The 27,429-nt window shown below is 38.5% G+C and overlaps 1 protein-coding gene and 1 long non-coding RNA gene across 4 annotated transcripts; one reads left to right on the top strand and one right to left on the bottom strand.

The window, feature by feature from the left end:
* Window positions 1-358: 358 nt before the first annotated feature.
* On the top strand, window positions 359-20,169 carry LOC116545839 (baculoviral IAP repeat-containing protein 3). 3 transcript variants are annotated; one of them, XM_032272279.1, is made up of 9 exons: window positions 359-486; window positions 4,502-8,053; window positions 8,156-8,255; window positions 10,682-10,760; window positions 11,873-11,921; window positions 13,831-14,073; window positions 16,501-16,755; window positions 17,612-17,653; window positions 17,761-20,169. In XM_032272279.1, the coding sequence occupies exons 2-9, from the start codon at window positions 7,201-7,203 to the stop codon at window positions 17,952-17,954; spliced, it is 1,815 nt and encodes a 604-aa protein (XP_032128170.1). In that variant the 5' UTR covers window positions 359-486; window positions 4,502-7,200; the 3' UTR covers window positions 17,955-20,169. The 3 variants fall into 3 exon arrangements, with proteins under 3 accessions (XP_032128170.1, XP_032128172.1, XP_032128171.1); XM_032272280.1 differs by lacking the exon at window positions 359-486 and adding an exon at window positions 488-505 and having other exon boundaries at window positions 17,761-20,167; XM_032272281.1 differs by lacking the exon at window positions 16,501-16,755.
* A 5,394-nt stretch (window positions 20,170-25,563) lies between these two features.
* LOC116545840 lies at window positions 25,564-27,429 on the bottom strand. The gene is made up of 2 exons (XR_004266473.1): window positions 26,649-27,429; window positions 25,564-26,264 (listed from the first exon to the last, which is right to left on the bottom strand). It is a non-coding gene; the product is annotated as an uncharacterized LOC116545840 (long non-coding RNA).

Here is a 27,429-nt window from a genome sequence, read left to right as displayed (position 1 = left end):
ACCTAAACTTTTTACGTGTAAAGTGCATGGCGGTTGGAGGATGGGAACCAGGGCACATTGACCTTTTCCAGGCAGGCTGAGCAATGATCGTCCTCTCTATGTGGGTTATCAAGATTTCCTCTGACCCGAGAGCAATGAAGCAAATGTCTTTCAGTAAATGCCGCGCAGATATGCCACGGTAAAGAGTCATGCTTTTGGGTCATGGAAATCCCCGAGTGGATTTGCCAGGCCACTGAGTAAGAGGAAGTGTGTGTGTGGTTACTACCGCTGGAGTTCCCCTAATTTCTAAAAGAAAAGCCCATGCAAACCACTGGGAGGGGTGCGGAACGCCTAGTGCGGCTAGGGGTGGGGATTCGATGACGCATTTAAAAGGCAGCGTGAGACTCGTGCCCTCCCGCGCGGAGCAGGCCGGGCGACAGGTGTTACTTGAAAAGACTGGGCTCGTCCTTGCTGGAGCGTGCGTCGTCGGCCTTGGGCAGCAGGCGGGTGAGGAAGGAAGGCGAGTGTGAGTGTGAGTGTGTGTGTGTGTGTGTGTGTGTGTGTGTGTGTGTGTGTGTACGCGCGCGCGTACCCTTGCGCCTCCCCAGGGGTAAGAGGTGCGCCGGCGGCTGGCCCAGGGGCGCTCAGGGCTAGAGACCAGGGCGCTGCACAGGTTGAGAATCAGTGGGTGGGGCGCAGTCATCAAACACGGCTCTAAATCCCAAAGTAGGCTCTAGATAGGTTCCAGGTGCTCAATTTCTGTTTTACTTTTGGAGTGAGCCAGTGGAATTGTGAACCTGTGGCATTTTTGATTTGGTTGCCAAGAGTTATCACTGGTTCTTTGCAGGTGCCAAATACATTTCAGGACAGAGCCTAACGCAGAGCTCTGGCACAGGAAGGACTCAGTAAAATGTTTAATGAACAAATGGAGGCATGTTTCCAAGCGGCGGTAGGAAGACAGCAGTTTTTGGTTGTCTTCCTGGGGATCAGCATGGAAACCCAGCATGCTCTTACTCTGGTCAATACATTGTCGAAGGCATTTACCTGGTGCTAACATAAAATAATATTAAATACTGACTTTATTTGCCATTATTTATTACTAACATTAAGTACTGCTACCTGCTATACGCTAGGTTTCTCTGAAGACTTTACATGCATTTTTCACATTTAATTATCATGATCGTAAGAAGCAGTTACCATAATTATCTCCATTTGACAATGAGGCAACTGAGACTCTTGGACATTTACTTGCCAAGGTCACATTTCTGGATACTGGACTGCTTGGTATTGGACACCCCAGATGTCTTGATTCCGAAGCCTGATATTAATCGATCACTGAACAGACTCTGTGGTCATTAATGTAAAATTGATAGAAGTGCTGTGGTCACTCAGGGTTCAGTCACATTTGCTAACATTTACTTCTTCAATGGGAAGTCTTAGTGTCTACCCTATATGCCAAGCTCTGCAGATGCTGTGAGTGGGAAGGCAGGTACAGAGATGAAACATATTAATAGTTGCCATTATAAAAGATCTTACTGTCCCGGGGGAGGCAGAAAGAAAAGGCACACTTGCTCTCCAGTGTCAAAGAAACGGATGTGCTGCGTGGCCAGCAGGGTATGGATGCCCAACAACCCTGGGATGGGGGAGGTTGCCTGCTTGGTAGGTTAAATGAAAGAGTCAGGACAGGAGAGTCTGGGGACTGAGCCAGTCTGAGAAGGAACCCCTAGAAATGAAAGAGGAATTGCAAGAGCTTGGTGCCAGAGAAACCCAGGGAGTGGGACATTTCTAAGAGGAAGTGTGCCCCAGTGTCAGATGCAAAAATTTTCATTAGTTTTGGCAAAGAAGCCATTGGTGTTATCAATACTGAGAGCAGTTTTGAGTGATGCTGATTTAATGAGTAAATGGCAGAGGGAAAACAGAAACATTAACCATACACACATGTTCAGTTTGCTTGGTTGTGATGGGAAGGTGCAATACAGGGTAGGTTGGTAGAATAGAAAGGGATTGAAAGAGTATTTTAAAAACTGCTTTTATTTGAAAGTTGAGATAGATTTAAGCATGAGTGTTATGTGGAAGGAAAAGGGCCAGTCAAGAGTGAGATGAATGAGCTGAAGAAATGAGGGGAATGGGATTAAGAAGAAGATTTCTGAGGCAGTAGGAGAGGGTAGGATCCCATAAGGGGACAAATCTTTGAGGCAGCAAGTAGGTTGTGAGCAAAAAAGGTTTGGATATGAGAATGTGAAAGGGTTCCTACTCAGTGATGCCTCTTTTCTTCGAGAAATAGAAGGCAAAGCAATTGACTGAAAATGGAGTGTAGTGGAGAAATTTGAGGAAGAAGTTAAAGATTTAAAAGAGGTGCATAGGGCAGTGGGCTAGGGAGCTGAGCGGGGCTAAAAGGAATTGCTAAGGATTGGTGAAGAGTCTGAAGTGATGCTGGTCCCAGTCTGCAGGGTTGCATCTAAGTGTTGGAAATGTTTAGGACAAGTGATCTAGGGTTGACATCTTGGCATATTTTTGTATTGTTATTGTATAGTTGTTGCCTAAATTTCCACAAATATATGCCTTGCTGGAGTGCAGTGGTGTGATCTCGGCTCACTGCAACCTTTACCTTCCAGGTTCAAGTGATTCTCCTGCCTCAGCTTCCTGAGTAGCTGGGACTACAAGTGCGTGCCACCACGCCAGGCTAATTTTTTTGTATATTTAGTAGAGATAGGGTTTCACGGTGTTGGCAAAGCTGGTCTTGAGCTCCTCATCTCAAGTGATCTGCATGCCTTGACCTCCCAAAGTGCTGGGATTACAGGTGTCAGCCACTGCACCTGACCTAAATCTTCTTTAGGGTAAGATTTGTGTAAGGGATTTGCAAACTCAAATGCTGGTGATATAAATGAGAAAACCTCTGAGTGTCTCTCTTTTTCTTTTCTTTTTTTTTTTTTTTTTTTTGAGACAGGGTCTTGCTCTGTCACCCAGGCTGGAATGCAGTGATGCAGTCTCATACTCACTGTAACCTCTGTCTCATGGGCTCAAGTGAACCTCCTGCCTCAGCCTCCCAAGTAGCTGGGACCACAGGCATGCACCACCATGTCTAGCTAATTTTTGAGTTTTTCTGTAGAGATGGAGTTTTGCCAAGTCACCCATTTTGAGCAATCAAGCAATCCATCTACCTCGGCCTCCCGAACTGCTGGGTTAAAGGTGTGTGCCATGGCATGAGGCCTTGTGGGTGTCTCTTTTAATAAACTTTCATTTATTTTAAATGAAAGCATACTCTGTTTACATATTTGACATGAAGGAATATTCTTCCTTTCCACAAAGACACATGGTTCTCCTATTTTTCTCAAAAGGTATGTCCTTCTTCCTCTACTTTTCATTTTTGTTACTTTTGATAGACACATGTGTTACACTGATTTCACTTTCCTCATAATTCTGCTGTAAGAAAAACAGTAGTGCCAGTTCAATGACAAATAGCAACAGTCTGTTATTGCTAGACTGTTATTATTAGCAGAGACTACCAGAACAGTCTCAGTATCAGGGAGTCAAAGATAACACGTTCCCTCTCTAAAGGGCACAGTTGCTGCTTAGCTCTGGCTGATTGCTGCCCTGCAGAACTATAGGCCCAGCATTGCTAGATATTTTGATTTTTCAAGAGAAGCTTGGAATCTAGAATGTGATGGGAAGGCTCTTACATTTAAAAATGTTGGCAAATAATGGTAAGATTTAAAAATACTGTGGTCCAAGAAAAAAATATATTTGGAAACTGTATTAAATTCAAATAAGGCATGCAGATTAATCCACAGCGTGGTACAGTGTGAATTTTCTGGTTTCTTTAATTGCACTATGACTATGTAAGATGTTGGCTTTGGTGAAGCTAAGCGCAGAGTATGCAGAAACTGTATTATTTTTGTAAGTTTTCTCTACGTATAAATTTCAAAATAAAAACTTAAAAAACTAGTGAAGTACTATAATGCAATTTTATGTAAGCCAAACATGATATGCCTACCACTTTGAGACCTCTGGTTTTTTGTTTTTGTTTTTTGTTTTTTTGAGATGGAGTCTTGCTGTGTCACCCAGGCTGGATGGAGTGCAGTGGCGCAGTCTCAGGTCACTGCAACCTCTGCCTCCTGGTCTCAAGTGATTCACCTGCCTCAGCCTTCTGAGTAGCTGGGAATACAGGTGCACGCCACCGCACCCAGCTAATAATTGTATTTTTAGTAGCGATGGGGTTTCACCATGTTGGCCAGGTTGGTCTTGAACTCCTGACTCCTGATCTCCTCAAGTGATCTGCCTGCCTTGGCCTCCCAAAGTGCTGGGATTACAGGCCTGAGCCACTGTACCAGAGACCTCTGTTTTTTTGTTTTGTTTTAAATCTCTTTTTGGCCTCTACAGTGCCTAGTAAAGAACCTGATATGTGGTAGACAATCGTAATTACTATTGCTCTACTTTGGAGAAAATGATTTTTTAAAAAAGATCATTGTGCCCTATGTATGAATTGACTTTTAAAACTGTCTTTTTGTTTGTTTTTGAACAGGTTTACAAAGGAGGAAGACTGCTTCTTCTAGATTTTTCTTTTCCAGTTTCTTCTATAAATCAAAACATCTTAAGATGGAGACCTAAAATCCTTAAAGGGACCTAGTCTAATCTTGGGAGGTAGTTTTGTGCATGGGTAAACAAATTAAGTAGTTAACTGGTGTTTTACTATCCAAAGAATGCTAATTTTATAAAGATGATCTATTTATATAAGGTATAACTATAATGAGTTTGATTTTGAATTTGATTTGTGAAAATAAAGGAGAAGTGATTCTAGCTAGGGCATATGGTTAAAGCATTTTTTTTTTTTTAAGAGTTGGCCAGGCAATCTCCTACTGGAGTATTCTCCCATTTTGTAGAACAGAAACAGCACCTGTGATTGGGAAAGATTTTAAAATCAGTTATTTAGAACAAAGAGCTAGTACTCAACCCACTGCAAAATTAAAGAAACATGCAGGTGAAAGCTTTGACATGTTACAATACATCTACAGTGACAAAGAAAAATCAAGAACAAAGATTTTTGATAGGTGCAGCAAATTTAGAGGAAGTAAAAAGATAAATGTGATGATGGGTGAAGAAATTATCTAGTTATCTACAAGGCTACTGATATTTTAAAAATCCAAAAGTTTGTTTAAATGGGCTGTTGTCACTGAGAATGATGAGGATGAGAATGATGGTTGAAGGTTACATTTTTGGAAATGAAGGAGCTTACTCAGAAAATTTATGTAAAGACAGTGATGAATACAAAGAAGACTTTTATGACAGTGTGTAAAGTTTTCATTCAGGGAAAGGAATATTGAAGTTAGGTACAATTACTTACCTTTGAGGGAAGTAATCATTGGTAATGAGATGTGATGTCTCTCCTGCCACCTGGAAACAAAGCATTGAAGTCTGCAGTAGAAATCCCAGTATCTGTGAGATCCAAGAAACCATGCTTGCAAATCGCTGGTAAAAAAGTAAATAAAGAAAAAGCCACAATGACTTGCTTATTGGTCATTGCTAATATTATTGACTCAGAACCTCTTTACTAATGGCTAGTAAGTCATAATTGAGATATTCTGAGTTTTGACAAGGTCTCTGCTGTTGAAATGGTAAATTTATTATTTTTTTTGGTCATGATAAATTCTGGTTCAAGGTATGCTATCCATGAAATAATTTCTAACCAAAACCACATTTATGCAATTGGATTATCCATATTAGCCTATGCATGGCACTTCGTAATTTTTGACTGTTTTAAAAAATAAAACCACTATCAGAGTAGATTTAATGTTGGCTTCAGAAACAATTAGAAAAACAAAAGTTCAAAAATGTTTTCAGTAGGTGATAAGTTGAATAACTACAATGTTAGTTTTTTTGAGGGGGACAAACATTTTTAAAAAAATCTTTGAAAGGTCTGTTATTTTATAGTCATATCTAAATTGTCTTAAGAAATTTTTTAATCAAGGGAATGCAGTATCTATCATGATTCTGTTTTTCCAAAAGTAACCTGAATATAGCAATGAAGTTCAGTTTTGTTATTGGTAGTTTGTGACAGAGTCTCTTTTTGTAGTACCCAGTGTCTACCATAATTACAGAGGACATTTCCGTGTTGTAGCCAAGTATACTATTAGAATTAAAAAAAAAAAAAAAAAAACACTGAGTTGCTTCAGCAGCATGAGGCTGAGTCCAAAAGACCAAATGAACAAATACGTTAATCTCTGATGATTTATTTTAAATAGAATATTTAATTGTATAAGATCTAATTGTATCACTATGCTTAAGCAATCATATTCCTGATGATCTATGGGAAATAACTGTTATTTAATAAATATTGAAACCAAGTTTTAAGATGTGTCAGTCAGTCCTGTTATTAGTTAAGCTCTTGATTTGAAGAGAAATTTTAGATTGTTTTGTTCTCTTTATTAGAATGATTGTACAAAGAAAAAATGACTAATTGGAGAAAAACTTTGGAATATACCATATTTCATTGAATTTAAAATGTCTTCAACTGTAAATCATACCATTATTTTATGTACCTCTAAGAAATAAAAGTGCTGCTAATTAAAATATGATATGCCATTAATTACAAATTACTTCTTGATATCAGAATTTTTAATATAGCCATCTTAGAATCAGTGAAATATGGTAATGTATTCTTTTCCTCCTTTGAGGTAGGTCTTATGCTTTTTTTTCTTGGCTACCAAATTTCAAAATTTCCAAAAGTAAAAATAAACATAATCTGAATATTTTTGCTGTGAGACACTTGAGAGCATGGCTTTCTGCCATGAAAAGAAGCCAGCTTCATGAGTCACACATTTCATCTTCAGGTGGATTGAATGCCACTGAAACACCCTAGTAGCCTGGAGAAGTTGACCTACTTGTGGAGATGCTTGGCATTAAATGGGATCCTGATGTCCTAACGCACTTTACTCTTCTTTGAAGGGTTTTAATTTTCAACACAGTTTACTCTGTAGCATCATGTTTACATTGTATGTATAAAGATTATACAAAGGTGCAATTGTGTATTTCTTCCTTAAAATGTATCAGTATAGGATTTAGAATCTTTCCATGTTGAAATTCTAAATGCATAGAAATAAAAAGAATGAAAAATTTCTAATTTTAGCTTTTTAGCCTGGTATTAAAACTTATAAAAGCAAAGCCATGCACAAAACTACCTCCCCAGAGAAAGGCTAGTCCCTTTTCTTCCCCATTGATTTCATTATGAACATAGTAGAAAATAGCATATTCTTATCAAATTCGATGAAAAGCACCAACATGTTTGAATTGAAATATGACTTCTCATGTGAACTGTACCGAATGTCTACATTTTCCACTTTTCCCGCCGGGGTTCCTGTCTCGGAAAGGAGTCTTGCTCGTGCTGGTTTCTATTACACTGGTGTGAATGACAAGGTCAAATGCTTCTGTTGTGGCCTGATGCTGGATAACTGGAAAAGAGGAGACAGTCCTATTGAAAAGCATAAAAAGTTGTATCCTAGCTGCAGATTTGTTCAGAGTCTAAATTCAGTTAACAACTTGGAAGCTACCTCTCAGCCTACTTTTCCTTCTTCAGTAACAAATTCCACACACTCATTACTTCCAGGTACAGAAAACAGTGAATATTTCATTGGCTCTTATTCAAGCTTTCCATCAAATCTTCTAAACTCCAGAGCAAATCAAGATTTTTCTGCCTTGATGAGAAGTTCTTACCACTGTGCAATGAATAATGAAAAAGCCAGATTACTTACTTTTCAGACGTGGCCATTGACTTTTCTGTCGCCAGCAGATCTGGCAAAAGCAGGCTTTTACTACATAGGACCTGGAGACAGAGTGGCTTGCTTTGCCTGTGGTGGAAAATTGAGCAATTGGGAACCAAAGGATGATGCTATGTCAGAACACCTGAGACATTTTCCCAAATGCCCGTTTATAGGAAAACAGCTTCAAGACACTTCAAGAATCACAGTTTCTAATCTGAGCATGCAGACACATGCAGCCCGCTTTAAAACATTCTTTAACTGGCCCTCCAGTGTTCTAGTTAATCCTGAGCAGCTTGCAAGTGCGGGTTTTTATTATGTGGGTAAGAAACTTAATCTGCTAATTTAAAAGGTACATTTTATTTTATACATTTTAGTGAGCAAATTATGTTTATTCATAAGTTCTGGTCCAAAATTAATTTTAGGTAACAGTGATGATGTCAAATGCTTTTGCTGTGATGGTGGACTCAGGTGTTGGGAATCTGGAGATGATCCATGGGTGGAACATGCCAAGTGGTTTCCAAGGTAATTGTTTTGAAATTCTCTTAGAAAATTTTTGTGATTATCATGAGATTGCTTATATGTGTTTACCTTAAATCAGCTGTTACTCTGTTTTAAATATGTATTTGTGAATAAGTTTAGGATGGATTACTTAGAAAAATACTTAAAAAGTTTTGATGGACTTAAGACAATGAAGAAATAGTTTTGGGGATTTTTGTTTAATTTTTAAAGAAATACATGTATTTAAATAATACATGCTCATTATAAAAACAAAGTCACATGTTGTAGAAAAGCACAGAAAAAGAAAATTAATATGTCCAGAAATCTTACCACCTAAGGAAAGCATGGTTACCATTTTAGTGAATATCCCTGCAGATATCTCTTTATGCATATATACATATAGAAATAAATGTACATGATTTTACATAAATTAAATATTATATTTAGTTTTGAAGCTTTTTCAGTCAACATATGTCTTGGACATATTTCCATTCATTCATTATTCAATAATATTCATTGATCACCTATTGCTAGGCATTGGTTGTGGTTGCATAAAATCAGTTGAGCAAAACAAAGACCCCTGGTCTCCTAAATTTGTATTATAGCCAGAGAGGACAGACAATTAATAAAAACTTGAATAAGTTACAGAGAATGTTGGAAAATAAGTACAGTCAATAAAAAGAACAGAGGAATTTAGAAAAGCCGGGGAGGTTACAATATTAAATTGGGTGGTCAGGGTAAGTATAGACTCATCTCATCTGTTTTAATCACCACACAGCATCTTAATGTGATGTGTGACCCTTTTGATTGTTTAGCTGGCCCTCTAGTGTTCTAGTTAATCCTGATCAGCTTGCAAGTGTGGGTTTTCATTATGTTGGTAAGAAACTTCATGTACTAACTAAAACGTCAGCTTCAAAAAGACATTCTTTTATATTCTCCTTTTTCATCTAAATCATGTGGCCTACAATTACATTTTTTTATGGTCAAAACTTTTGCTATTATTCAACTCATTTCCCTTTTGCCCTGAGAATACTGCATAGGCAACGAGCTGCACTGTGCTTTTCCAAATGGGAAATGGGTTAATATTGATAAATAAGCTTGGCATCTTAACTTATTTTGGTTATTTTTGTTGTCTTGAGTTGGAGTCTGGCTTTGTCTCCCAGGTTGAAATGCAGTGATGGGATCTCAGCTCACTTCAACATCCGCCTCCCGGGTTCAAGCAATTCTCATGCCTCAGCCTTGTCAGTAGATGGGACTACAGGCACATGCTACCATGCCCGGCTAATTTTTGTATTTTTAGTGGAGATGGGGTTTCACCATGTTGTTGTCCAGGCTGCTCGCAAACTCCTGACCTCAGGTGATCCAACCGCCTTGGCCTCCCAAAGTTCTTCAATTATAGGTGTGAGCCACCATGCCCGGCCAACATCAGTGTGTTTTTAAGAATCTCAGAAGAGTTGAAGAGAGCAGCTAAGAGCTGAGACGGCCTCACTTGACCTCAGTAGACTGAGAGGCTCTGACTCTTGTCCACTTGAGCTTTGGCAGATTACTTGGCAGAATAGCCTTCCTCTTGCTTATATCAACCTGCCTTTCACTGTAATATCTCTGACCATTCTCTATATGCTAAATGAATAGTAAAGTGATTATATGTATGTTTATACTCATTTAAAATATTTACCAGTCTACAAATGGCTGAATTAGTCTTGTGCAAATTAAGATAACCATTTAGTACTTTTCAAAATTAGCTGAAGTGGCCGGGTGCGGTGGCTCCCGCCTGTAATCCCAGCACTTTGGGAGGCTGAGGCAGGAGGATCACTTGAGGTCAGGAATTCAAGACCAGCCTGGCCATCATCGTGAAATCCCATCTCCACTAAAAATACAAAATTAGCTGGGTGTGGTGGCGGGCGCCTGCAATCCCAGTTACTCGGGAGGCCGAGGCATGAGAATTGCTTGAACCTGAGAGGCGGAGGTTACAGTGAACCAAGATCATGCCACTGTACTCCAACCTGGGTGACAGAGCGAGCCTCTGTCTAAAAGAAAAAAAGAAAATTTTTAGTGGAAGCATAACATGTCTTGGTAAATACAAAAAAATATTAATTTTGTAAAACATTCAAACGGTATGAAAAATGTTAACCTTCATGAGAAGCACCTTAAAAAACAATTTAAAATTCACACAAGAAAATCTAAATCCTATCATAGGATACTTATGGGATAGTTTTACAAAAATAATGTTTTTTGAAAGCAATACAATAGAATCAGTTCCCACTGGGCTAGGCTTTATTTATTCTTCTAACATTAAGTTTAGAATAAATGATCTTAAATGATTCTGTGATTTGGGGGAAACAACCATATTTGAGATGGAATAAACACCTAGAGATGAGAAATTTGTGTTATTACATTTTCATTTCACTTTTATAAATAACTCCCCAAACTTTATTTTCTTTACATTTTAGGTGTGAGTACTTGATAAGAATTAAAGGACAGGAGTTCATCCATCAAGTTCAAGCCAGTTGCCCTAATCTACTTGAAGAGGTAGGTACGGAAAGTTCTTTTTTAAAATATTGGTTGCCATCAGATAAATTACTTTCTAATAATTACAGAGAGTGCAATTTTAATGAAAAGACAAGAGTTGTTTTAGAAATACATTTTATTTTTCTTACCAAATCTGACATGATCGTAGAAAGTATTATTCTTTGGAGAAAAATATATCCATAAATGGTTGTCTCCTGATAATGACACTTGTGATGTTTCTCTGTAAGCATTTTTTCAATCAAGTTGCAAAAAATTAAACCATTTGAGAAAAAAATGACTGGGATAGTAGTTTTTAATAGTTTTACTATATACATTTTCCTTCAAAAGATCTGAGAAAGAGCATGGTGGCTCACGCCTGTAATCCCAGCACTTTGGGAGGCTGAAGCGGGTGGATCACGAGGTCAGGAGTTCAAGACCAGCCTGACCAACATGGCGAAACCTCATCTCTACTAAAAATAAAAAAATTAGCTGGGCATGGTGGCACACGCCTGTAATCCCAGCTACTCAGGAGGCTGAGGCAGGAGAATTGCCTGAACCTGGGAGACGGAGGTTGCAGTGAGCCAAGATTGTGCCACTGCCACTGCACTCCAGCCTGGGTGACAGAGTGAGACTTTGTCTCAAAAAAAAAAAAAAAAAAGGAAAAAAAGACCTTAGAAAGAGAATTTTACTGCTTTTTCTAATCTTCTTGGAAAAGCAAATAACTTACATAATAGTTTGATGGTCAAACCCATCCTAGCCATGAGCAAAACTGATACAGCGTCCAACTTATCCCAAAGGGTGACCCAGGGAAGGTAAAACCTGTGGATGAAAGGAAAATTAATTGTCTCATAGATTACTGAAAAGGTATAGTCTTTTTCCTGCCTTAATGAAAATAGATTTTATTTGTTAATATATATACACACACACAGAAACTCTATTAGTTTGTGGCCTAGGGAATAACTATCAAATATAAATGAAATATTGTTTTTGGTTAAAAAATTATTTTGCCAGTAAGAAAGTAGTTTTCAATAAATTGAGTAAAAGATGTCTGTTGAGTCATTTTTATTGAAATGGGTAAGATAAGATTTATATTTTAATTTTTATATATATATATATATATTTTTTTCCTGCAGTTGCTATCCACATCAGACACCCCAGAAGATGAAAATCCAGAGTCGTCAAGTAAGTACAGTAGACAATAATGAATGCATTTAAACAGAGTCATTTGGTACTGTTAAGATTGAAAGTTGGCTGGGCATGGTGGCTCACGTTTATAATCCCAGCACTTTTGGAGGCTGAGGCGGGTGGATCGCGAGGTCAGGAGTTTGAGACCAGCCTGGCCAACATGGTGAAACCCTGTCTCTACTAAATACACAAATATTAGCTGGTTGTGGTGGCAGGCACCTGTAATCCCAGCTACTTGGGAGGCTGAGGCAAGAAAATCACTTGAACCCGGAAGGCAGAGGTTAGAGTGAGCTGAGATCATGCCATTGTACTCTAGCCCAGGCGACAGTGTGACACTATCTCAAAAAAAAAAAAAAAAAAAGAAAGATGATTGAAAGTTGATAATCGTAATGTACCTTCATATTGATTTATAATTTACAATGAATGCATTTTCAAATATACTGTGTTGGTATTTCCCAAACTTCAGTGCCTATCAGAGTTGTCTGGAGAACTTAAAAAATAAGACAGATTTCCAGTTTCTACTTTAGACCTACTGAATTAAATCTGAGTGTTTAAGGGTGGGACTCAGACATGTATAGTTTTAACAGACTACATACATCCAACCTAACCTTTGTCTTGGGCCAGTGTGGGAACAGATGTACTATGACGTTCGATTGCTCACATATTCTTTCTGTGAAAGGGAAAGGATAGAACATGTTAGTCTTCTTCTTCAACAGGTACCCTGAATGACTTGTTCTTCACCTTAAACCTAAATGTGATAGAGCTAATATTTGTACAGGCTCTTTGATTCCATTATCTCATGTTCAATTCAGTAAATATTTATTGCGTACCTCCTATTCTGAGGTAAGAATAGAGAACAGGATAAACATAACTCCTGGTCACATGTATCTACAGGATACAGACAAATACACAGACAGGAGAAAGGGATATGGCAGTGAAAGTAAAGTATGATATGAGAGTGCATGTGGGGCAATTAACCCAGACTTTGGAGGGCCAGAAAAGGATTTCCAGAGGATGTATTTGTCTTAGCAGAGAATCCAAGGGAAGAGTAGGAGTTAACCAAGCGACAAATGGAAGAAGTGTATTCCAGGCAGAGATAACAGCATATGAAAGACCAAAGTGACAAAGAATAGAGACCTTTGAAGAACTGAACAGAATTCTATATAATCCGAAGTAGGAGTTGCTAATAGATAAATGAGTGAAGCAGGCCAGTGGTACGAGTGGTCAGCACTACAGGCAGAATTTGACACCAGAGCCATCAGTTTGTGACTTCTGGGCTAGAGTGCAGGATACAAATGACTCAGTGGCAAGGGATGAAGCTGAAGAGGTAAACAGGGTTGAGATTGTATGAGACTTTGTAAGCCAATTATATTTTGGATTTTATCCTAAGATAAAATGGAATTGTTGGTAGAATTTAAGAAGTGTGACACAAACAGCTTTGTGTTTTTAAAAAGTCAATCTGATTGTACTGTTGAGAATGAACTGCAAGGAAGCAATATTCTATGATAATAACCTCTCTGAAAATATGTGAAATGTTCTTGATTTAGAAAGCTCATTTGTTCATTCAACATAGGGAAAAAGAATCTGAATTCTGGTGGGAGGTAATCCCTGCCACCTCTGTTTCACAAAGCTGATTGTGTCACACTTCTGTTCACATATGTATATCCAGTTATGACAGGTAATATGTATTTTGCATCTAAGTACAATATTCCATGTTATTATTTTGATGACTGAACATATATATAATTTTAAATTTAACAGTGTTCATACAAAATGATGCCTACACATTTTGTTGGTTTTATGTTTTTAATATTGTAAAAACTTTCAATTTTGATTTCAATGCAAATTTCAATTTTTCAGAAATATACAGGTTTGTTAAATTTGTTAAATTATTTTTTCCTTATAGTTATGCGTTTCGAACCTGGAGAAGATCATGCAGAAGATGCAATCATGATGAATACTCCTGTGGTTAAAGCTGCCCTGGAAATGGGCTTTAGTAGAAGCCTGGTAAAACAGACAGTTCAGAGAAAAATCCTAGCAACTGGAGAGAATTATAGACTCGTCAGTGATCTTGTGTTAGACCTACTCAATGCAGAAGATGAAATAAGGGAAGAAGAGAAAGAAAGAGCAACTGAGGAAAGAGAATCAAGTATGTAGATTTATTAATACAGTCTCTATTTTCATAAGGATTTGTTACTACTCTATCTGTTATGGAAAGTATACTCATCTAGTATATATACTAAAAATGTACTCAATCCAGTCAGATTTTTTTCATGTTTAGTATTCTGAATTCAAACACCGAAAAATTTCTTTATATTCAAATATATTTGAGTTGCTCATAAATTGAAAATGTATGATGTGCAAAAGTATTATTTTCTGTTTTCCATATTTTTTTCTCTGGATAGTTGGCTTTGTGTGCAATTATGCATTCATGGCACATTTTTTTTTTTCTTAAGACCTTGAAAATGGAATTCTTGTTGCATCTTGGCACATTTTCAATCCTAGGCCAGTTGTTCACTTCCCTTTGGAGTAAATCAGGGTGGGATCAGGGATAATTATTAGATTTATTCTGAGACAGTCTCACTCTGTCACTTAGACTGGAGTGCAGTGGCATGATCTTGATTCACTGCAACTTCTGCCTCCTGCGTTCAAGCTATTTTCCTGCCTCAGCCTCCTGAGTAGCTAGGACTACAGGCTCACGCCACCACGCCGAGATAATTTTTGTATTTTCAGAAGAGACAGGGTTTCACCATGTTGGCCAGGCTGGTCCCAAACTCCTGACCTCAAGTGATCCTCCCGCTTTGGCCTCCCAAAGTGCTGGGATTACAGGTGTGAGCAACTATGTCCAGCCTATAACATTTCTTTAAAATTCCATTTTAAGTTGAAATTTTAATTATTTTCCCCAGTTATACTGATTGCCTTTTCCTAAATATTTTACAGTAAGCAGGGAAAGGCAGTAACAGCATTTTGAATAATAAACCCTATTTTTCAGTAAACTACCGTCTTGTCCTACAAGATCATCTTATTCTCCTTCAAGATCTAGATTTTTTTATCCACTGGTAAAACATTTTATATTTTAAAACTGCAATTTTATTATCTCTTTGGAATATAACTTATGAATCTAAGTTTATTAATTGTCATATAGCTTACCATAATTCATAAAGCTATTTCTGTAAAATAACTAATGATAGAGGCTGACCTATCTGAAGAACTGTTTTGGTAGAGACGATTGTTAGGTTTTAGATACACTGACTTTGTCAAGTAATAGGATGCATAAAAAGAACCATTTAAGGCTGGCGCAGTGGCTCAAGCTGGTAACCCCAGCACTTTGGGAGGCTGAGGCAGGCACATCACAAGGTCAGGAGGTTGAGACCAGCCTGGCCAACATAGTGAAACCCCATCTCTACTAAAAATACAAAAAATTAGCTGGGTGTAGTGGCAGGTGCCTGTAATCCCAGTTACTCGGGAGGCTGAGGCACGAGAATAGCTTGAACCCTGGAGACAGAGGTTGCCGTGAGCTGAGATCATGCCACTGCACTCCACTGCGCTCCAGCCTGGATGACAGGACAAGACGCTGCTTTAAAAATAAATAAATAAATAATAATAAAAGAAATTTTGTGGAAGAATGATACTTTAAGAAAAAATTATTTAATGTTCTTTATTTTCTCTTTCCTTAATTTGACTAGATCAAATTGAAATGTCAATTTTAATGGGCTCTAAGTTTCATTTGGTTAAAGACTTAACAGTACTACAAAATGATTGAAAGTACAGTACATGACACCAGACTACCCAGTTTGATTTTTGCTAGTTGTGTGTACTTTGGCAACTTACTTGCCTCACTGTGGCTTCATTTTCTCATCTTTTAAATGAGGCTATTAGGACCTACCTTAAAGAGCTGTTGTGAAGATGAAATGAATCAATACATGTAAAGTTCTTTTTTTTTTGAGACAGAGTCTCACTCTGTCGCCAGGCTCCAGGCTGGAGTGCAGTGGCACAATCTCAGCTCACTGCAACATTTGCCTCCTGAGTAGCTGGGACTATAGGCATGTGACCACCACACCCAGCTAATTTTTGTATTTTTAGTAGAGATGGGGTTTCACCATGTTGGCCAGGATGGTCTCGATCTCTTGACCTTGTGATCCACCTGCCTCGGCCTCCCAAAGTGCTGGGATTACAGGCTTGAGCCACTGCACCCGGCACATGTAAAGTTCTTAACACAGGGCTCACTAAATGTTAGTCTTTACTATAATTAGCATTATTATCATTATTTTTTTTGAGACAGGGTATTGCTATGTTGCCTAGTCTGGTCTCTAACCTCAGGGCTTGAGTGATCCTCCTACTTCAGGCTCCTGATTAGCTGGTGTTACAGGCATGTGCCACTGCACCCTGCATTATAATTATAACAACATTTATTATTAAGCACAGGAGATGAGACACACCTAAACCTAGCAATTAACATCAATGCCTTATTGATTATGAATTAAAGATAGTTTTTATTTTGTTGTATGTATAGGACTGGAAGGAAGTTTGTGAGCAGAGTTTGAACATGTTTATCCTTGTTTTTGTTTTTACAAAGATGATTTATTATTAATCCGGAAGAATAGAATGGCACTTTTTCAACATTTGACTTGTGTGATTCCAATCCTGGATAGTCTACTAACTGCCAGAATTATTAATCAGCAAGAACATGATGTTATTAAACGGAAGACACAGACATCTTTACAAGCAAGAGAACTGATTGATACTATTTTAGTAAAAGGAAATTTTGCAGCCACTGTATTCAGAAACTCTCTGCAAGAAGCTGACGCTGTGTTATATGAGCATTTATTTGGTGAGTGGTAGAAAACTATTTTTTAAAATTTTCTAAGTCAATTAAAAATATGCTCTTATTTGTAATTTATGATTATTGAAAATTATTCAGGCTGAATGTGGTCACTCATGCCTGTAATCCTAACACCTTGGGAGGCTGAGGCAGGTGGATACCTTGAGCCCAGGAGTTTCAGACCAGACTGGACAACATGGCGAGACCCCGTCACTATAAAAATTTTTTTTTTTTTTTTTTTTTTGAGACGGAGTTTCGCTCTTGTTGCCCAGGCTGGAGTGCAATGGCGCGATCTCGGCTCACCGCAACCTCCGCCTCCTGGGTTCAGGCAATTCTCCTGCCTCAGCCTCCTGAGTAGCTGGGATTACAGGCACGCGCCACCATGCCCAGCTAATTTTTTGTATTTTTAGTAGAGACGGGGTTTCACCATGTTGACCAGGATGGTCTCGATCTCTTGACCTCGTGATCCACCTGCCTCGGCCTCCCAAAGTGCTGGGATTACAGGCGTGAGCCACCGCGCCCGGCTAAAAATTTTTTAAAAAATTAGCTGTGATGGTGTATGCCTGGTAATCTCAGCTACTCAGGAGAATAAGGTGGGAGGATGGCTTGAGCCTGAGAGGTAGAGGCTGTCATGAGCTGTGATTGTGCTACTGCACTCCAGCCTGGGGGCATAGCCGAGACCCTGTTTCAAAAAAAAAAATTCAATCTAATTTATAGATATTAATTGCATAAAAAAATTAAAGATTTTTGTTGTCTTGACATGAGTATTTGGCCCAAGTCTAAACTGCTCATTTTTAAAATATATTCTGTAGCTCAATATTAACCTTATTTGTCAGTAGTAATGCTTTTTCTTTTCCTCCCTTAGTGCAACAGGATATAGAGTATATTCCCACAGAAGATATTTCAGGTATTAGTATTAATATTTTAAAGCAATAGAAAACATTGTTTGTATTTTCTTGGTTTTTCATTGAAGAAGTAAATTGCCTTTTATTAAAATTTTTTTCCTCTTTCTAGATCTATCAGTGGAAGAACAATTGCGGAAACTACAAGAAGAAAGAACATGTAAAGTGTGTATGGACAAAGAAGTGTCCATAGTGTTTATTCCTTGTGGTCATCTAGTAGTATGCAAAGATTGCGCTCCTTCTTTAAGAAAGTGTCCTATTTGCAGGAGTATAATCAAGGGTACAGTTCGTACATTTCTTTCATGAAGAACCAAAACTTTGTCTAAACTTTAGAATTAATTTATTAAATGTATTCTAACTTTAACTTTTATTCTGATTTGGTTTCCTTAACATTTTTATTTACAACTCAAAAATATTGTTTTGTGTAACATATTTATATAACTATATGTATCTAAACCATATGAACATACCTATTTTAGAAACCAAGAGAATGAGAGACTTTTGTTCTTATAAACAAAAAAGAGATAGCACTACGAACACAACATTCAATCAAAATGTCATCAGTATTGAAATTGTAAGTCAAGTAAAATTTAAGATATTTGAGTTTACCTTTCAGAATTTTAAATATTTTGGCATTATTAATACCGGGAACACAAAGCCAGGTGTGGTGGTGTGTGCCTGTAGTCCCAGGCTGAGGCAGGAGGATTACTTGAGCCCAGGAGTTTGACTCTAGCCTGGGCAACGTAGTGAGACCCTGCCTTTAAAAACAAACAGAACAAAAACACAATGGAAGGGACACATTTCTGTCCTTTTTGATCAGTGTCTTATACATCAAAGGTGTGCATATATGTTGAATGACATTTTAGGGACATAGTGTTTTTATAAAGAATTCTGTGAGAAAAAAATTTAATAAAGCAAAAAATATTACTCTTATTCTTCATGTCTTTATTTCTATGATATTGTATAGTTTAGTCACTCCCAGACACTTTCCACACCTCCTTAAAAAGCCTCTTAAATATTGAACTACAGTTTATATTCCTTCCTATAACATGCTTCTTCATTGACACTTGTAGAGCACAGGGTCAACACATCATAAAATTTATAAGATTTTATGGAATGCCTGAGACAAAAATTAAACAGTCCCTTTAGTAAGTTTGTTTATTCATTTGTCTATTGATTTATTCAAGAAGTCTCATGCTAGCCCCACCTACTGGGAGAAGGTCTGAGTTTTATTCTTACCTCTTTGGTATTAATTTTGATACTTAGAAAGTACACTGGTTAGCAACCCTTGGGACCAACAGGTTGTTCTGGTAAATAAATCTGTTTCATATTGTCATTGCAACAAAATGTCACCCTCTTCATTACGTTTTTGGTACTCAACATGTCCAATTCATAACTCTCTCTTTTGTTTCTTATAGAAGTATTAGGTCTTTAAGACCAGAAGTAAGACTGTAATAGGGAATACTTAGGGGAAGACAGGCAAAGGCCAGTCATCTAAACCGATTCTAGATGGCTGTATAGCGGCAGATGGCTCTGTAAGGGCAGAAGGGAGAGACCCCTTCATAAGGGTCACAGCTGACAATCCTATCACAAAAGACAGGTTAACAAGAGAAAAGCTTAACAAATTTAATCACAGTTTTACATAACCAGGAGCCTTCAGAATGAAGACCCAAAGATACTGTGGAAACTATGCATTTCTATGCATAGGTTTGATGAAGAATGGACTGCCCTGAAAAACAGTGATTGGAAGAAAAAGGTATGATCTAATGGGAATAGACTCATGTGGGGGACCCAGCGAGGCCTGTCTGTTCAGAATCTTGTTGGTCTCTACGCAGCATTTTTTCCTCATGGGTATAGGGCAGGACCTGTCTGGAATGGGATCTTATAACCTACTATCAAAGAAGGTAGGTCAGAAAATTTATTTTTGCCCAGCTCTTACGTAACGAGGTGAGGAAAGATTAGAGTACTATCTTTATGTTTTAAGGCTGGCATTATGGAAAGGTGGTTCTGGTTTTTATGACCTAACTTGGGGAAGAGGAATTGAGGTTTCTATGGCTTGCTTTTGTGGAGAATGAGGTTGAGACAGGATGGCAGGACAATGTCAGAGGACAGCTTTGCTTCTGAGGCCTTCACTTTGGGTTTTCTGAGCCCCAACATCTGCTAGAGTTGTAAAGAGAAAAATTAGGGACCAAGCCAGGGGAGGAAGGAATCCATCTCTTCATTCTGATGCTGGAAGACTATTTCCTTGAGATGCAATTGATTTTGCCGCTGCTAAAAGGCTCTGCTGGCGAGCCACATGCTAGCCAGTGTCCTGCATAGGTGCTAGGCTGAATTATTTGTAATTGTGCTTAGGTGATTTGTAACTCAGCTATAGGATATTGAAATAGTAGGTACCCTTTTTGCAACACTTTTTAAAATCTAGTTCTTGTATTCTACAGACAATATTTGAACTTACCTTGTCATATCACTGTGAAACTCTTGTTCATTTCTCATTTTGATAATAAATAGCTATTATAACCAACCCATTTTTTCAAATATGTTATTTCCCTAAGTGTTATTTTGAAATTTTGTTTTGGAAAAAATAAATCACCATAGATAATAACAGTAGCTCCATTTGCTCACGAAATGTCAGATGTTTTCAGGTGCTTGACATGCATTAATCCATTTGATTACCTTCAACCCCACCCACAAGCTAACCTGTTCTTCAGTCATTGGGTAGATGATTTAAACCTCAATATATAGTAAGTGCAATCATACAGGACTTTGCAGCAGGTTTAATTTCATACTTCAGCCATGCTCATTATAGTTTCCATCCATCCTGTCTCTGAATTTTCTTATATTGCTTGATACTATTAGCCATTAAGTTCCTTTGTGGTCACAGGCAATGTGATTTAACCATCTTCAGCTTCTGTTGGTGAAGATGTCACCTCCTTTTGGTGTCTTGCACATCATAGTAGACACTATGGGTGTTACTAAGAAAATTCCAGAACAGATGCAGTGGTTCGCACCTGTATCCCAGCACTTGGGGAGGCCAAGGCAGGTGGATCGTTTGAGTCCTGGTGTTCGAGACCAGTCTGGGCAACATAGTAAGACCATGTCTTAATAACTAAATAAAAAGAAATTTCCAGACAAAACAGAAGCGATGTTTAAGAGATTCACTATTTTAAAAGCAATACAAGTATCCTTGAAACAAAAAGGATCAATGGATCAGTATTACTCAATCTTTTAAAAACTATGCCCACTCCTACAACTTGAGTCAAGAAGATTTAGGCAAGGTCTCATTTGCAGAGTTTGTACTGTACAAATAACAGGTATTTTTTCAAGTTGTACAGTATCCCTGCTCCTCCTCAGGTCAGCATGGCCCTTTATAGTCTTCAACTTCATTTTCTGCCACCCTACCCATTGCTCAGTATTTCCCGGCCACCTTGGTTTTCATCAGTTTCTAAATCCGACAAACTCTTTTTTGCTTCAGGTTCTTTGATTGGAATCTTTTTTCATTCACTCTTTCCCTGGCAAATTCCTACTCATTCTTCAGGTGTCAGCCTCCATGTTACTTTCTCAGAGTGTCTTTCTTTGACTTCTCCCATCTAAAGTATATTTCTTTGACAGTCTCTCTAGTAGGACCCTTTCTTCTTTTTCTTCATAACACTTAACCCAATTTATATTTACAGTTTTTAATGTCACAGTCTATTGCCAAAATTTCCATAAGGACAATAATCATGTGTTTTGTTCACCACTGTATGTGTAGTACTGAGCACAGGGCCAGACAGAACAGACCCTTATTGAGTAAATGAATGAATGAATGAATGAATGGCATCCTGAGAGTGAACACGGAATATAAGAGGGGATTTCTTCCTCTTTAAATACCACTGCTGATAAAGTACTAAGGCAGAATCATTGACAAAGTAGAAGTTCATGGGCCAAATTCTGCACTCCTTTAGATACCAAAAGGAATCTTTATAAAGGAAAGATCAAGCTAGTTAAAATGCATTCATGTAGGAGATGGGAATTGGAGCTGATTTCAGATGAGGTGGCATGGCATTTCAGCTCTGGAAAGAACATAAGGTACAGATATAGGCATTAGAGTCTTAACAACAATTAACTGACATTTATTTATTTTTGGTATTCTGTTTTGTTTTTGTTTTTGAGACAGAGACTAACTCTGTTGCCCAGGCTGGAGTGCAATGGCATGATCTCGGCTCACTGCAACCTCCTGTTCCCAGGCTCAAGCAATTCTCATGCCTCAGCCTCCCAAGTATCTGGGATTACAGGTATGTGTCACCACACCTGGATAATTTTTGTATTTTTAGTAGACATGGGGTTTTGCCATGTTGGCTAGGCTGGTTTCAAACTCCTGGCCTCGTGATCCACACACGTCAGCCTCCCAAAGTGCTGGGATTACAGGCGTAAGCCACTGTGTACATTTGAACTCAAATGTACTAAGTGTCTATATGCATTATCTGATCTGAGACACTGTAATTTAGGAGATGCAGTAGCACAGGAATTGAAAGTTCAGACTGGATTCCAATCACAGCAGAGTAAGCTTGGGCAATTATTTAACATCTCTGTGCCTCTATGCACTTAATCCCTACATGATTGCCTTCTGGAAATCGGTAAGAAAGGCTTTTCCTGGAATACCATCGGCTTTTGGGGTCCTAGAATTCTTTTTTCCTTCCTTGACAGGAAATATGTATGGAAAGAACGGTCCTGTCTGCCTTGTATTTGTCAATATGATTTCTTGTGACTATTCTCTAAACGTGAGGTTTTTCTTTTGAGTTCGTTTTTGGGGCTGATTAAAGAAGAGATGTGACCACAAGGTGGCAGCAGCATGCAACAAGCTTTATTTGGGTGGTGCTTGACAGACTATACAAGTAAGGGAGATATCCCTCACAGCTGGAGACCTTCCGGAGGCAGAGATGTGTGGCAACCACCCGGAAGGGGAAGAAGGCAAGGGAACTACTCCTGGCGTAGAGGAGAAGCAGAAATGGGGCTTATCTGTCTAGGTGATGTTGTATAATTGCAAGATGGGGAGTCTGAGTCACAGAACTGCAGAGAAGGACAGCAGAAGTTTGGGGTCTTTTATAGTCCTAAACTTTGTCTTATCTTTGGTTAACAGATGCCACATACAGTTTATCTTTGGCTAGCAGGCAGACTCTAAATGGCTAAAAACATGGCCACCTGAGATACACACACACACACACACACACACACACACGCACACACACACGCACACACACACACACATATGGCATATATGGCACAATCTCAGCTGACTGCAGCCTTTGCCTCGTGGGTTCAAGCAATTCTCCTGCCTCGGTCTCCCAAGTAGCTGGGACAACAGGCATGCACCACCATGCCCTGCTATTTTTTTTATTTTTTAGTAGAGACGGGGTTTTACCATGTTGGGCAGGCTGGTCTCAAATTCCTGAAATCGGGTGATCTGCTTGCCTTGGGTTTCCCAAATGCTGGGATTACAGGTGTGAGCTGGCCCATCTGAGCTATATTTAAGTGATTAAATGGATAAAATTTTGAGCTTAGAGAAGGTAAGCTTTTGAACTAATGGTCCCAGTCTGCTGTGAAGAAGCAAACAATCTGTGGCTAATATACCCAGGCCATCTTTAACATCTTTATTTCCCTAACTTTTCATTGATTTTTGCAACTAGAGTTGCTAAAATTCTAATTTACATTAAATGATTAAGGTTTAGTAATTAAGCCTTTAAATAATATTTCTGTAAATTTTTAAAACCTGACTTTTGATACAGATACCAACATTTTAAAGCTGTCATGGATTTTCAGATTATTATCTATAAAAATCTTTTCGGCAATTACCTCGGCTGAGTGCTCATATACAAAATAAACTGATTAAATCAAGTAGCAATTGGATCCTTTCTAGTTCCAAAATCCTAATGAAGGGTTTTATGAAATTAAAATACAAAGTCTTAGCACAGAAATATAAAGTGTTTTTTTTAACAGATGTAAAGGTCATGCTTGGGATGCCTGTAAGTGACTAAAAGTTGGAAAGGGAAGTTCTGATGTGACCACAATTTATAAGTTCTTAATGTCCTCTTTGAATTTTTTTTCTAATTCAAAAATTCAGGAACGTATGCATGTCATCTGTGTACATACTAACAAAGACTATCTCCTTGACCACTTTACTCAGGCTCTTCTGAGCCCTCTTCTTGATTAGGCCTTGACTTTGGGCCCAATCCCCACCCGACCTATAACTGTTGGCCTACCTCAGTCTTAACAAGAATCCTGTCAGTTTAGTGAGGATCCCTGCCACTCTGGATATCTGATCAACCTATATATCTGATCAAGTTCCTCATTCTCCACTTCTGAAGTACAACCCATTAGCCTACCTTCAGCAAGAATCCTACCACCCTTGATGTCTCATCTTAGTACTTTTCCATCCGCTGACCCTCCTTACTCTGGCTGTTGGTTATAAATACCCCAACTGTCTTTGCTGTATCCCCAACTGAACCTAATCTTGCTTGCCTATTACAATGTTTGATTGCATAGTCCTGAATAAAGTCTTCCTTACCATTTTAATGTCAGAATATTTTTTTCTTTAACAATACCACATAACTAATCCCAACATTCTTTTATACTCACCTAACTTTAAAAAATAAAAACATCACATATACAATCAATGAATAGGAAAAGTTTTTCAATCCCATTCGTAATACAACAATAAAAAATCTGAACTGAAATACTATTTATTGTTTAACAGGTTGGCAACAATCCAAAAGTCTGACAACTTACTCCACTGATGAAGCTGTGGGAAAAACAGGTACTCACATACATTGTTGGTTGGACTGCAAAATGCTACATACCCATGGGTGGGTATGTGGTCATCTCAGACAAAATTACATTTGGATTTACCATTTGAACTAACTTCTGGGAATATATCCTAAAATAAGATGTGTTCCCATGACTATTCATTACAGCACTACTTTTAATAGCAAAAGGCTGGAAACCACCCAGATGTCCATCCATAGGGAAGTAGCTGAATATATTATGGTACTAATTTTATATATGGCTGGGGAGTTTATTCAAGTTGGCTCCTTAGTCTCTGACATGGCCCTAGCAGTTTTTGGCTGCTTTCTGAATTACATTGTTTAAGTGGAATATATTATGGTCCATCTACACAATGGAATACTATATAGAAATGAGGAACATCTCAATATGCTAGTACTACATAATGTCTGGAATTTATTATAAAGTGAAAAAAGTGAAGAAAAGTATGCTATTATTTAAGAAAAGGGTAGGTATAAATATGCATAATTACATTTTTAAAATCAAAAAAATGAATCATATTTAAGTCATTACTTATGGGACAGGAAGGAAAAAGTAGAGAGGAGACCAAGGATTTTCAAAATAAAAGGAATTACAGATATACAATCAAAGAGGTTAAATAAAACCTTGACTTCCTGAATTTGAATTGGCAGTATCAATGAATTCATGATATATTTGATTTTAAAAACAAAATCCAAACCAAAACAAACCCATACTAACCAGCTCTGTCCATTGAATAGGTACAGAAACAACCAAACTCATTAACAATTAGCACGACAAACATTTTTTGTTTGTTGTTCCTTGCAGTTCTAGCTCAAAGGAGACAAACATTCAGATTATGCTCTTTAAATACCATTACCCCCTAAAAGATCCAGGGCAATTAGGAGTAATGCCTTATTACGGGTATGGAGTAAGAAATACTTAAAATGAGCCTGGAAAGCAAAGACTACTAGGAAAGTTATCAAAAAGACTCAGGAGCCAGCGTGAGTAAATTCCCACTGGCCTAAAATAAAACAACTTGAGCACCAATACTGATAATAACTGCAGTGGATTACAACTCACCAAACTTGTTTAAATCCCTAGATTCATGATGATGGCTGTTTAAGGATTTTTGTTGTATTTTTTAAAATCCAGCAGGGATTTTAAAATAGTATATGGTAGTGATCTAATTTTATTTCCCATTAGAATGGCTATTCATTCAGCATTACTTATTGACTAATTAATCCTTTTCTCATTAATACATAATACCAGTATATCAAATTCCCAAATACATAGATATGGGTCTCTTTTTGGGGCTCTGTTATCTCCTTCAATTGTCCATCCTATTGCATTTAATAATATATTAAATCACACCTGTAATCCCAGCACTTTGGGAGGCTGAGGCAGGCAGATCACAAGGTGAAGAGATCGAGACCATCCTGGCCAACATGGTGAAACCTCTTCTCTACTATAATACAAAAAAATTGGCCGGGCATGGTGGTGCACATCTGTAGTCTGAGCTACTTGGGAAGCTGAGGCAGGAGAATTGCTTTAACCCGGGTGGCGGAGGATGCTGTGAACCGAGATCCTGTCAATGCGCTACAGCCTGTGTGACAGAGCAAGACTTCATCTCAAAAAAAAAACAAACAAACAAACAAAAAATATAGTGCAGCAGACACTGTTCGTGCTGTCCCCATGGCCCTTGGCATTACCAGCCACATACATGCCAGGGGCTCATGCCTTCAAGAGCACCCTCAGTGTATTCATCATGTCTTTTCATTTCCTGTATTTCCTGATGTGTTGACAGCTGGGGCCTTGCTGTTCCTGGAGAGGCTGCTCCACCTAGGGCAAGCCAGTTCCTAGAGACAGTAAAGGGCTCACCTGCAAGTGCACCTTCCATCTGCAAACCAGCCAATCCAAAGCCCATACCCTCAACTACTTCCTTCATCGACAGTGGCAGAGGCCACTGTCCATCTGCCCTCACCACCCTAGGGCCATGAACCAGACAACTAGGGACAGCCCTATACCCCAGAGCTGAGTGAAATTACTCAAACTATTAATAGCTAATCCTGTGCCTGTTTACCCTGCCTTGCCTTGCCTTTCCCTTGGATGCCACAAATAAAGCTCTTGGCCATGTTTTCCCCTAGCTCCTTTGACTTCTTGACTGACCCTGGTACCTCTCCATGTATCCCTGCATAGAATGGATTGGCACTTGTTTCCAGAGACCTCCGAGTATCAAAAACTCCTTCCTTCAGGACAGTCATTTCCATATCTGTGTGTCTTAGTATATCTGATTAACGTAAATCTTGTGTCCATTTTAAAACAGCCATGAGGAATGACGGTGGATAAATACTGCAGCTCCCCCGCCCCTCAGCTGCAGTATCTTTGAAGGGCCTAGTGAGTTTGAGCCCCAGTTACCCTTTGTGGCAACCTGCTCATAAATGCACCATCTGTTGGCTTTCTTCCCTTCCCTATCTCACTTCCCACCCTCTTACCTGTGCTTCTTGAAAGCACCTTCTTAACAAATGCTTGTACCTGAATCCTTGACTCAGGCTCTGCTTCTAGTAGAACTTAAATGAAGATATTTTCAAAGAATAAGAATGGCATAGAGGTCAGTGGATAATGGAAGGTTGAAGATTTGTGTGCATGCTATTATGGTAAAGGAATTAGGACAGTGAAGTGTTCAGGGGATGCACAAATCAGCCACTGGAAGAGAAGAGGAACCCAGCAAAAGACCCATGACACTTGGAAATTTGAGACAGAAGTTGCCTTGTAGATTATTTGGGAAAGGATGAAATATTCTACAAATGGTGTTTGCACAATTGATTATCCATATGCAAAGCAAATATGGCTAGATCCCTAGTTCACATCATATCAAAAATAAAAGCCAGTTGATTAAAGATCTAGTTGTGAAAGGCAAAACTTTGAAAGTGGACTGGGCGCAGTGGCTCACGCCTGTAATCCCAGCACTTGGGGAGGCCGAGGTGGGCCGATCACGAGGTCAGGA

Source organism: Sapajus apella, unplaced genomic scaffold, assembly GCF_009761245.1.
Source record: "Sapajus apella isolate SASKATOON/1434 unplaced genomic scaffold, GSC_monkey_1.0 scaffold394, whole genome shotgun sequence".
In the NCBI taxonomy this organism is placed as follows: domain Eukaryota; kingdom Metazoa; phylum Chordata; class Mammalia; order Primates; family Cebidae; genus Sapajus; species Sapajus apella.
This window is presented reverse-complemented; position numbering and strand designations above follow the sequence as displayed.

Bases quoted from the DNA above. Each gene is read 5' to 3' on its own strand.
- LOC116545839 (XM_032272279.1), top strand. From the start codon at position 7,201: ATGAACATAGTAGAAAATAGCATATTCTTATCAAATTCGATGAAAAGC. The intron at 11,922-13,830 runs GTAAGTACAGTA...TTTTCCTTATAG, and splicing joins TGAAAATCCAGAGTCGTCAA to TTATGCGTTTCGAACCTGGA. The intron at 16,756-17,611 runs GTGAGTGGTAGA...TTCCTCCCTTAG, and splicing joins GTTATATGAGCATTTATTTG to TGCAACAGGATATAGAGTAT.